This window comes from Thunnus albacares, chromosome 11 (assembly GCF_914725855.1).
Source record: "Thunnus albacares chromosome 11, fThuAlb1.1, whole genome shotgun sequence".
In the NCBI taxonomy this organism is placed as follows: Eukaryota; Metazoa; Chordata; class Actinopteri; order Scombriformes; family Scombridae; genus Thunnus; species Thunnus albacares.
In genome coordinates, this window is record NC_058116.1 from 2366571 (window position 1) to 2379266 (window position 12696).

The following is a 12696-nucleotide window of genomic DNA, read 5'->3' on the forward strand; positions in this document are numbered from 1 at the left end:
AGCCTACATTGGAGTTCATTCAAAGGTCAGTGTTGAACTCTCACAACTTCTGAACATGCCTTTTACATATGTAGATGTTGACTCCTGTGTGAATATATGGTGGCAGGAAAACTCCCAATCCAAAAACGTGATTGCATACATCGTAAAGCTGAAAAACCTGCACTGAATGTTGTGTGTGTGTTTCCTGACACTTTTCAGGCGCTTCACAGGCATTAAACCCTGAGAGAGGGACAAAAACGCCAAAAGGGAAAGTGACATCTAAAACCACAGGGCTACTTGTACAGAAGAAACGGGTCGCAGTGAACCTGCATGACTCCACTACTCTGCAAACTTTTTAATTTCTAAATTTCTAAATTTCTAAAATGGTAAGAAGAAGCATATATATATACACACACACACACTCACACACTCACACACATACACACAGACTTATCATTAGTCAAGACATAATATTAAAGACAAACAACAAAAAACAGTATCTGTATCCCTTTATCTCTCTCTCTGTTATTGTCATGGGTATTTATTGGGTGATTTTAATATATTGTCCTTTTTCTTCTTTTTAATATTTCTAGCTACTCCTTGGACCTTCTGATCAAGATCTGGACCTGAAGTACTCTCCATTTCATCCTTTTCTTGTTCATAAGTTTAACAGAGACTCACTTGGGGTCGTGTTGTTGGCTTTTGCCATGTTGGCTTTTTGTATTGTTTAATGACCATGTTGGTCAATATGTGAAGCTTTTAAAAAAATCATGTACAAAATGAACTTCGTATTGTTTTTAGGACTGTATTCTCAAATCATACCTCAGTGGCAGTGAACCAGGCCTTTATGTGAACTTATTTTAGAGATATGTCTTTATGTATCTTATCAGCTGTTTGGTTACAAGTAATTTCAACCCACTCAGTGTTTTTGTTTTTGCTTTACCTGACTTACTGAGACCATTTTTTGAATATTGACTTTTATATGGGAATATACATTTTTAAAAGATCCTTTATGCACTTGAAGGACTTTGTAAGACCATTTTGAACAGTTGTGAATTACAAATTGCAAATGATTTGTTAATATGCTGTATGTTAAGTAATATATATAAATTCTGCTATGAAGTAATAGCAGAATTTACTTACATGCATTAAACAACGTAGATGGCAAACTTATAATGCCAGCAAGTAACTGTTGATTAACTGTTAAACTAGCTGAATATACTGGATATACAGTATTTCACATATTTCCTTCTAATACAGCAAATTCACACAATTGGATAATTTACTGTAGAAATTACAGCATTATACTGGAAAATGTGCATATGATAAGTTACTGTGTTATTTAAAAATGCAGCATTTCCCTGTATTCTCTAATTACAGTAAATAACTGTAATTGAATTACAGTAAGATTGCTGTAAAAATTACAGTTACTGGCTGGCAACCCAGCTGCCAGTGTTTTACTATACATTTTACAATTTTTTTTTTCTTACAGTGTACTGTGAGTCTCCTTACAAATCAAAACAAGCTAAGTTAAGGCTTTATTGATCATTACATTACATTACAGCAGCACAAGACAAAGAGCAGAGAGGAAGGAACAGAATACAGAAGTTAATACTCTACAGATAACAACTGAATTGAGGTTAGAAAGCCATTTACAGTGTAACCTGAAAGCAGTTTAGGTAAATGTGCAAAATGCAGTTTCCTGATATTCCAGATCAAAGTAACAGAGTAGATCCAGTATATTTGAAATATATATTTATGTGTACTTTTTAATTTATTCATGATAAATATAATCAAACACACTGTAAATACAATATAAATAAAACAATGAATGAATATAAATGAATATAATGTGGTATAAATATATAAAAATATGACATAACAGTACAATATGTATACATACAATATTCACATGTATGTGAAATTTTCATGTGATTCCTGGATAATTTCACATGATAAATAAAGATGTTATTATTATATAAAAGATAGTTGCCAAGCTTGAAGAGTCAAAAATACTGACGTAACTGAGTTAAAATGTGACGTTTACCTCGGTATATCTTGCCACTGCTGGTAATCCTGACCGATAAATCATCCCACAGCGCCTCCCTAATGTGAACTCTACTGCAGTGAAATTGTGGTTTTTACCAGTGATGACATACATGCACTTTTTTGGTGATATACTATTATTTAGTATATATATATTAAAACGATAAGGAGAAATATGTACTTTTTGAAATTTAAATAAACTCACAGGGAATGAAAGAGAAAGGTTAAATTCTCCTACATTAAAAGTATAGAAGTTATTAAAATGTTCCTGTTAATCAGTAATCCGAGAGTGATTTTCATGGATACATTTTATTTCACATAGTTTTCAAAACCAGCCTTGTTTTTAATCCGAGTGTATGTCTTTCAAAATGGACACAATGTTTCTTTGTGCATAGCTCTCTCTCTCTCTCTCTCTCTCTCTCTCTCTCTCTGATATGAGGTAACTTTTTTTTAACATGAGGAGTTTTGATAAGTAGTTTCAATGAGAACTTCGACTTCAGAGAGGAGGAGGAGAGTGACAGGGGCAGGAGGATGAGAGGGGGAGGAAGAGGGGTGGAGTTCTTTTTCCTTGCCTGGATAAAGGTGTGAAGCCACAGAGATCCTGCAGAGAGCCAACACTGCTGCAACAGGAGCATTAATAGTGTTTGTTTTCAGAGACACATAATATTTGTACTTATTGTAGTAAATAGAACTGATAGTGTAATAATCAGAGTGTTTGTAGTCATTTTTGTAATATTACTTATATCTTCACTTATATATATTTTGTAGTAATATTTTTAAATATAGTATTGAAAGTAATTTGAAGATAGATTTGTGCTATAATAGTCAGCCTACTTGTCATAGTTGCTTCAGTAGCTATAGTAGTCACAGTAATAACTGTTGGTGTAAAGTAATATACAACAAAACAGAATAAATAGATTTCAAGTAGAGTCCAGTAAAATGCAGGACTATGAGGAGTCAGTGTCATTCCTGGGGACCTGGGGCCCGTACCAGAGGAGAGTCTTCTTCCTGCTCTGTCTCACCTCCGTTCCATGTGGATACAACCTCCTGTCTGTCATCTTCCTGTTGGCTACCCCCTCCCATCACTGCCACATCCCTATCCACAGCAACCTGAGCCAGGATTGGATCCAAGCCAGCATCCCAGTACAGGTCAGAACCAGCTGCATCTCTTTGGAACTTAAACCCCACTGAACACTACCTGTATCAAACAGCTACAAAGTTAGAGACTAGCTGCTGAAGATAGTGAAGCTTTTAGCAGCTTAAGAGCCAGATATTTTTCTCAGGGGTTGGTGATGACCAAACCAGAGCTAAAAAGAGAGTGAATATTAAATGTTGCATGCATGCAAAGTACAGAAAAGCATGTGATCTGCTTTCTTTGAAGAAAATTATGGATTATAAAGCAACCTTATTTTTAATATCCATTCTATCTACACAGAGTTGGATAGTCATGGTGAAATCTGTCATTGATAGAAAATCAAATTTTGGAAACCATTTGACAACAAACTTCACTTCTGCACAGACCTGCTGACCACTTATGTTAAATATTAAAATACATGATCAATAATCTATGAATCTATGAAAACTGATGCCTGCATGCATGTTCAAATAATGCTGATGCAAGATTTTTTTCTTTTCTGTGAAATCTACATGAAGGACTTGATAGGTTTTAAGTAGAGGTACAATACGTGGATGCCCCCTGACCCCCCCCCCCCCCCCCTCCCTATTTTTTGCAGCTGCAGTCGAACTTTTGACTTCTTGTTTTATAAGAGTTATATAACTTCAAATTGAAAAGGTCAGTTCACCGAAATCTGAAGCAAAAAATTCAAGTCACGCCCCCAGTGGAATCTGGCCATGCAGATATTTTTAGGTTTTTTCAGCTCTCCCCTTGGGGATCAATAAAGTCTCATCTTATACTCACTTTTGCCCAAGTTTTGTGATCACCACCACCTGAACTCTCACCCACATCCCAATACAAGGGATGTGAATGTAATTTTGTTTGTGGCGCACACAGCATTGAAAAATTATACTGTTGACAAGGTTAAGGAGTAATTTTGGTTAGTTAGTTATTTTAATGTACAAACTACCTTGGTTGAGAAAAAAGTGCATTGTTTGATCAGACTCCCATGTCACACAGGACATTCATAGTAAAAATTTGTCAGATTTTTCCCCTTTAAATCCAGGTGAGTGCTGAGGCATACCACAGCTGAGTCCCAAGGATTTCAAATAATTGGAAATGCGGTCAGCTAATAATTTACTGTATAGCCATGTACTGGATCCAAGCTATGATCCTTGTGCTGGTTAGAACTGGTCTAGTTTGAACTGATGTGGTCTACCTCCCCAGGCTGCCATTGCAAGGCAGGTTAGAAATAATGATGATGTTTCCTGTTTCCTGTGAAGCTTGTGGCCGGGAGGCCGGAGAAGAGCAGCTGTAGCCGGTATGAGCTGGACCAGGTCCAGAACTTGTCTGCATTGGGTATCACACCCAGCTTGGACCATATCCAAAACCTGACTGCACTGGGTTCAAATCCAGATGTCCTTCTCTCCAGCCTGAAGCAGGAGGGCTGTAAAGATGGATGGACCCACAGTACTGAGCACTACCAGTCTACTGTAGTCACTGAGGTACTGAACTACTGCTGCTACTATTGTTATGCAATTTACTATTAATATATATATATATATATATATATATATATATATATATATATATATATATATATATATATATATACGTGTGTGTGTATATATATATACCGTATGTATATTTATTTTTTATTTTATTTTATTTTATTTTATTTTTTTTACTATACTATATTCAATATCAGTGACCTTCCCTCCACTGCCCACTTTGCATAACTGTTTAGACTCCCGCATGTTATATAAGGATCCAGACTGGTCAGAACAGCTTTCATCTGTAAAACGCTGGGAGGTCGTGACCTCTCTCAGTGACCACCAATCATTGACTTGCCTCAAATGACTGTCAGGAAGCTGCCATGAGAAACTGGAAATGACTGGATTGGTGTATCCTGCATTATGTCATCTGTCTGTGTGGTGTAATGCCACTGCTTCTGCAGCATAACACTGCAGTGGCTAAACTTCTCAGTTTAATTTTACTTAAAATAGATTTTTAATTAATTTTGGTTCAGAAAATTATGGTGTGTGTTCTGCACTGCCAAATACTGTATGATAACAAAGGTTGCAATAATCTCCTCAGTAAAAGAGCAATTAGGAGTCATCAATTTATGCTCATGAATGCAAATGAAAACAGAATGTTTAGTGAATCCAGATTGGACATTTAGACAGATTATTTGTATGTGCAAATACAAAGAAGTCCCTCATTGTATTGTATTTCAATTTCTGTTGTGGCAGAAAAAATTATTTTAGTCCCCCTCCACTCAAAAATGTGTTTTTTTTCTTGTGACTTCAGTTTGACATTTGAGCTTCAGTGTGCAGAATGACATAGTGTTTTGACACTAGAAGGCTGTTTTCACATTCATCTTCTTAAAGCGGAAAGTTTCTCTGTGCTCACCTTAAACCTGAGTGTAAGCATGATTTGTGACATCACAACTAGTTTGGAGCCAACTGTGATCCGCTATGCTATTTACATAAGTGTGATGTGAAAACTTGAAGCCTCCAGTGCACATACACTGAGAACGAATCTCTCAGTGAAGTAGCAGATACCTTGTGTCCAGCAGTTAAACATCATGGAGTCCGTCTGGGATTACATGAAGAGACAGAAGCAACTGAGACGCCTAAATCCACAGAAAAACTGTACCAAGGAGAACTGGTGCTGATTTAAAGACAAAGTGTACTCACACCAAATATTGTTTTCATTTAGGTTTTTTCTGTTTACTGAACTTTGTTTAGTTAATTGCTAAGTTAATTGATGAATAAAAACTATTTAAAGCATTATTTTTGAAAGGATCCTCACTTTACTTTTAGTGCCTAAAACTTTTGCACAGTCCTGTATGTGTTATATTATTCCACATTGCATTTCTATGTCAGCTGTTTTATCCAGTTTATAGTTTGATATGTGCTACAGTACCTTGTGTCTCTTGTCTTGCAGTTTAACCTAGTGTGCAGCGACCAATGGAAACAGCCCCTCACCTCTCTCATGTACTTCCTGGGAGGACTGTGCGGATGCTTCTTCTCTGGACAGATCTCTGACCGGTACTTTTCAGTTTCAGTTCAAACTGTCTCCCATGCTTACCTCAGTTTCTACAGAGTCAGCAGAGGTACAACATTTTGCCATAACATATCTTACTAATTAGCTGTGAGCTAACCAAGCATTGACCAAAGAGATGAGAGTCTGCCACTCTTCATGGAGAAAGGAACTGTTGGGCAACATTGTTATGAGGTTATATATGCTGAAAGGTTTTTATATTAATCCTAAAATCTAGAGACCTATACCATGTAACTACCATGTACTTTTGAAATCGTTTGAGCTTTCATGGTCTACCATTGACTTGGATGACCATCATGCTAACTGCCAACAATATTTTCCTACTTGAGTGTCTCTCTTCTTTTACATTAACGTCTGAACAGAAGACCATGTTGCTGATGTGCTTGACACCGCTCTCTTGTATTTTTACTTCAGGTTTGGCAGGAAGCCTGTTCTCTTTGGTGCCATCATCGCGCTTAGTGTCTTCAGCAGCGCAGTGGCCTTTGCTCCCTCCTGGCCTGTCTTCACCGTGCTCTTCTTCATGCTGGGCCTGGGTCAAATTGCTGGCTATATAGTTGTGTTTGTTCTGGGTATGTGTTTTTCATTTTTATTAAACTGTGACCTTTGACTTTTATCCTCCTCTAGATTGGTTGCATGCTTTTATCATTGTTCAGTTGTTGATCTCAATGGAGTCTCATTGATGGACAGAATGACTCCATGTCCACAAAAATTAGGACACATTTGAAACCTTGAGACCTTATATACATACAAAGCCAGTGCCTTCAAGCAATTCAAGAACTTTTCAATAACACGGACAAATGATTGTCGGCTTGGCAAGCTTTCACAAACATGGTTGATTTATTTCTACTTACGAAGACATCATTATTTTATACTTATGCAGAAACAGAAATACATTGATTGTACTTCTTGTGAACGCATTTTTTCTACAGGGTCAGAGATCCTGATTGGTTCAACCAGAGTCCTCTTCTCCAACCTGTGCTTGCCATCTTTCTACGTGTTTGGTATGATGCTGCTGCCTGGCACCGCCAGCCTGGTCAGAAGCTGGAGACATCTGTCACTGATCATGGCCGTGCCTGGCCTGGCCTGTTTACCCCTCTGGTGGTAAGATGACATGATTACACTAGGGGAGGGTATATCTGCATATCCTATGAACTATTTGATTAATTATTTGCAGGTGATACTGTCATAGTTAGACTTTTAGAAAAGTATGAAATATGTCAGGATCCACTTGGTGACGAATTTGTCTAACTGTGCAATGCAAAAGAATCCTTCAAACCCTTTCTTTCATATGAATTGGAGCACTCATTTGGGATGCAAAGGGCTCCGAAAAAAACATGCAGGGTCATCTGGTAAAGAAGTTGAACCTGGTGCAATGTTTGCCACAACACAGTGCAACGTCATCCAGATCAAAAATGTGCACATTCCAGGAAGATTATTTTTTACCGTGAACACCATATTTGAGCTTTGCCATGTAATTGTTGCCATGGAAGATAAAATAACTGCCATTGTGATAACTTCCCAATATTCTAAAATGTCTCAAACTGTCAAAACTGTCTCATAGTATTATAAACAGCTACACAGTGTTTTGGTGTTTGATAAGCTTTCAAACTGGTATTTCCCATCCACACAGGAGCACAGCCGCTCGTCCACTTTGTAACACCCTACTCAAGGAATGCCCTGCTGCATGATTTAAGTGCAACTTTATACCCTGTTTTCACTTGAACATGCCTGCTGCACATACTCAAAAATGCACTCAAGCCCAAGTACAAGGCACAAGGTTGGTGCCTTGTACTTTGGGCACAAATGGTAATGGTAGATAGACTGCATTTATATAATGCCTTCTACTTGTTCCTACCATAGAGGAATGAGGAAGAGTCTGTATAACACACAGATGGATGAACCAGGATGATCTACTATATAGTCTTTGCTGAATTTCTCCCCAAACCTATTCATCTAATAAATTATAGAGGATCTATAGTACCAGTCAAAAGTGTAGACACACTTCAAGTGAATGGGAAGGTGTGTCCAAACTTTTAACTAGTACTGTACTTTTGTGTTTGTCTGTTTGTCTGTCCACCAGGCTGCTTCCAGAGTCCCCTCGTTGGTTGGTGTCTCGTGGCCGTTTGCAGGAAGCAGAACTTTTGTTGAGGTTGGCAGCTCTGGAGAACCGAGTGGATGCTCCAAATGTGATCTTCCTCCCCACCAACGTAAGAACCTCTTATCCTTGACTTGTCCCACACAATAAAGAACAGTGGCCATTGTAGTTTCTGTCTCTCTACAGACTGAAAAAACAGCTAGCCAGAAGTCTGAGTCCCTCAGCTTCCTGGACCTACTGAGGACCTCAAACATTCGACATATCACGCTCAAGCTGTGGCTTATCTGGTGAGTTAAAGCACTTGGAATTCAGGAACTTTTCCCTCTTTTTTCCTTGCTAGCAATAGCAAGCCTTGTTCTTTTGCTGTTGCAGGTTTTCTATAAGTGTCAGCTACTTTGGATTGTCATTCAACATGTCTGGTCTCTATGGCAACCCCTTCTTGAACTACTTCCTGGTATCGGCTGTTGAGCTCCCAGCGTATGTTGCCAGCTGGCTGGCGGCACGCAGTCTTCCTCGCCGCCTGTCGTTCACCAGTTTCACCCTGCTGGGGGCGCTAGCGTTACTCCTCATCCAGATCACTCTGCACAGTGAGTAAGACCAGCACAATCTAGCTCTACTCCTCCTCTGCTCTCTTTCTTAGTTAATATACACTCACCGCCCACTTTATTAGGAACACCTGTGCAATCTAACACAATCCAATACAACAGCTCTGCCATGAATTCTACATTTATGAAGCTTATACATTTTCAGTTTTTGTTGACATTGTCAGAGAGGTGATAATTCTACTTTACGTTTATCATTGAGGTTGTAGTGGGTGGTGGTGGTGTACTGGAGTGCATTATATTGAAAAGTGGTCCTAATATTTTGACCCCTCATGTATGTTAATGGAGTGGACACATCAAAATTTCTGTTGTGAAAAAGGCCTTTGCTTCAACACACTAAAAATTACATGATCACCACATAGAAAGCCTCAAAACATCACACTCACATCAGAGAGGTGTTGCACTGGTTCTGAATACAGGATGTGTTTGTCAGTTTTGCCACAGCTGTTGACTGTTGAAAGGTGGTCAGTTTTTATATGTAGCCTTTAATGGACAAAATATCAACAATGAAAGCTATAAGACCATTTACTGATTCACTGTTTTATCACTAGCTCACAGTCCTCTTCTTCCTGCAGGTAATCCAGCTGTGACCCTGTCCCTGGTGCTGGTGGGTAAATTTGGTATTCTGGCAGGCACCGGGGTGCTGTACATGTACACTGGTGAGCTTTCTCCCACATCCATCAGGAACACAGCAATGTCGTCCTGTGCTATGTTCTCCAGAGTGGGCTCCTCTGTTTCCCCTTACCTGCTGCAGCTGGGTGAGAACTTTCACTTCATACATCATACTGTGAACAGTGTACATATAGTATAACAACTTCAATCTAACACACTTTAACCTTCAGTTGGATTTGTTTGAACCAGTTTGATTAGTGTAAAGTTCTTATATTACAATTGAATCTTATATTTTTTTAATAACTGTTTTGGTCTGCAGAGAATCAGTATATGTGCTGTTGTAGCAGTGACACCAATGTCAGCTGTAGTAGTTCTAGTAGCAGCAATAGCAGCAGCAGTAGTAGTCTTAGTAGTAGTTGTAGTAGTAGTCGTAGCATGCTATGCAGCATCAGTAATGTCATACTGTGTCATCATGTTTCTGTGAGGTTGCTTTTGTGATACAGCCAGTTCTTGCTTTTAGGGTCAGTTCACCAAATTTACAAAATTATATATTCCCTCAGTTGTAACAGACCATACAGATTGATTTCTTTTGGACAATACCATAGCAAAGAAATGGTCCCTAAAACTGTTGACTGAAGTGAAGTCAGAAATCATCTGAAAACATAGATAAGCAATACCAAAACTATTTGCATGGATAGACACCAATTATGGTAAGTGAAAAAATATGTTTTTTTGTCATTTGGGTGAACTGACTCTTTAAATGCTCATTAAGTTCTGTATTGGACAAATCTTGAAACTATGACTTACTGGTCTGAGCATGGTCTGTTCTGGTTTTGTCCTCAGCTGTGTTCTATCAGTTCCTGCCATGGATCGTTGTGGGCAGTCTGTCTCTGCTCAGTGTTCTACTCTGCATCCTCCTCCCAGAGACCTTCAGACAGCCGCTACCTGACACCATCCAGCAGCTGGCGCTCTCACAGCGGTCAGTCTGTCATATTACACTGTTCGCTGGGTGTGTCTGGGGGGGCTTATTCTCTTTTCCAGAGGCAAGATTTAGACTGCCTTAGTTCATTCATACTTTTATATAAGAGCCTTATTTTACTGTTTTATGCTCTTAGCCATATTGGAACTGTATTAAATGGCTTAAAATCCCCGCGCCTATCAGAAAAAAGACATTAGAGTAAAAGACAAACAGAGCAGACATAAGAACAGAGAAAGCACCTGTCACCAAATAACCAACAAGTACAGAGAAAAATAAATATATATTATATGTATGAAAATATACCAAAATATACAACTTATACAACAAAAAATGCATTTAAAAATATGGAGCAAGATTTGTGCAGTCACAAAAAATGACAAAAAAACACTAGGATGTATAATGGGATGTAAAGATTGTGTGAGCGCAACCTAAATAATGCTCTCCTCATGTGGCTTCCAGGTTCAGGTGGCCATGGGACTCCACTCCTCCTCCAAAGGATGATGGGAAATCAGCTAAAGACCAGACTACTGCACCTGAGATCATCTGCACGACTCACCTATAAGACTCTTTGACACTCAAAAGAATGAAAAAATGGAATTATAGACAACACTGAGACTGACAAAAACAACAAAACCATTTTATGTTCCATAAATTATGTTTTGTTGTTTCGTCAAGATGATGTTGTTGCTTCCTGTGTCCACCAGGTGACGACGTGCGAACACTGAAAGAGGACCCGCAGAGCCTCTAGTGATGCATTCACTGACACCTTAGTGACAATAACAACAGTTTATTGTCTTTCCATTCAGCAGGGTCAGAGTTCGGAGCAGCAATGAGACAGTAAGCAAAACTATTGCAAAGCTTCACTGAAAATTAAGACTTACAGAATGACTATAACTCAGTAGTTAAAATAATTAAAATCAAAGGAAAAGTGAAGTTGGCAGAACCTTTTTAAAGGGCGTATTTCAAATCACACAGCACTTTACTTCATTTGCTGTAGATCTAGTTTACTGTGTTCCTGCTCATGGATTGGAATGCTGATGCATTTGAGACAAAGAACATGACACAAATGTAGTGATCAGTTTCAGCATGAAAAGTATGAAAGTGGACAGATATGTGAATCATAAACATGAAGTGATGGTGAACATGAAAGTTAATTTGAGTGTGTGAATCCTGCACAGACTCCAGAGGTTAAACTTAATGTTGCTCCTGTAGCAGCGGCAGTAGTAGTACTACATCAGAACTAAAATGGTGATGTAATCTTAAATTTTTTAGGTGTGTTTATACAGAATGTATTGTTTGTTTTTGACCAGTATGATGAATAAGGAAGTGTATATATCTGATGTCATGGATGAATTAATAAATCACAATTGACAATACAAAGCAGTAACAAAACCTCTATGTTCATTATTTGAGTACATATTGCTCACTGACATACATCATAATCAATATTAAAATTAAAATTAAATGATTATTTTTTGATAAGAATAATAAGAATTCTGTTTATAATTATTAAATCTATTCCAATATTTCTATTTATTAAATCTACCTAGCTTTGTCGTTATTTATTATTTGAACATAAATCTGATACTGAACGTAAAGTTTGGCCGTTCCTGAGGGTACTTAAACCTATCAGTGGTTTAAACTGGAAGGGGCGTGGCCTCACTGCCCGTGGCCCCTCCCCGGATACACAGCCCCAGATTTATGAAGCCGCACCAGTTTCAGTGCAATTCTGTAAATATTACAGAAAACATGAGCTACAAATCCTGGATAATGTCTGTCAAGATATTTGGGGAAAATAACAGTTTCTGTATATTTTCAGTTTTTGTGCATCACTTTTAAGAATAGATTCATTTTTCTTCACTGGTCCAAAATCCAACATTAGTTTGTGGTGAGTTAATTATTTGCACGTTTGTTTAGTAATACTGTATGCACCACTAAAGCACAAAACTGTAATGTAAAATTTTCATGGCAATCCACCCAATAGTTGTCCAGACATTTCACTAAAAACTACATCAAATATCAACCTGTTGGGGCACAGGCAGGAGCTTCAGTCACAAAGACTGCTCAACTGGCTAATGTTTCAATAGGAACAGTGACTAAAGTGACATCTGCATGTAAATCTATGGGAAAGACATCAGTAAGAAGAGTCAGAAGTTGTGGTTGACAGCGCACATTTAATGACCGTGAAGCTTGTGCAGTAGTG

General features: G+C 38.2%; 1 protein-coding gene across 1 annotated transcript; it reads left to right on the forward strand.

Annotated features, from left to right (window-relative positions):
* The first annotated feature begins 2615 nt into the window (after positions 1 to 2615).
* LOC122992403 (solute carrier family 22 member 4-like) lies at positions 2616 to 11864 on the forward strand. The gene is made up of 11 exons (XM_044366195.1): positions 2616 to 3174; positions 4423 to 4644; positions 6089 to 6192; positions 6620 to 6774; positions 7135 to 7306; positions 8286 to 8412; positions 8487 to 8587; positions 8673 to 8887; positions 9478 to 9660; positions 10358 to 10493; positions 10953 to 11864. The coding sequence occupies exons 1-11, from the start codon at positions 2965 to 2967 to the stop codon at positions 11053 to 11055; spliced, it is 1728 nt and encodes a 575-aa protein (XP_044222130.1). The 5' UTR covers positions 2616 to 2964; the 3' UTR covers positions 11056 to 11864.
* Positions 11865 to 12696: the final 832 nt, after the last annotated feature.

Bases quoted from the DNA above. Each gene is read 5' to 3' on its own strand.
- LOC122992403 (XM_044366195.1), top strand. From the start codon at position 2,965: ATGCAGGACTATGAGGAGTCAGTGTCATTCCTGGGGACCTGGGGCCCG. The intron at 4,645-6,088 runs GTACTGAACTAC...CTTGTCTTGCAG, and splicing joins AGTCTACTGTAGTCACTGAG to TTTAACCTAGTGTGCAGCGA. The intron at 10,494-10,952 runs GTCAGTCTGTCA...TGTGGCTTCCAG, and splicing joins CAGCTGGCGCTCTCACAGCG to GTTCAGGTGGCCATGGGACT.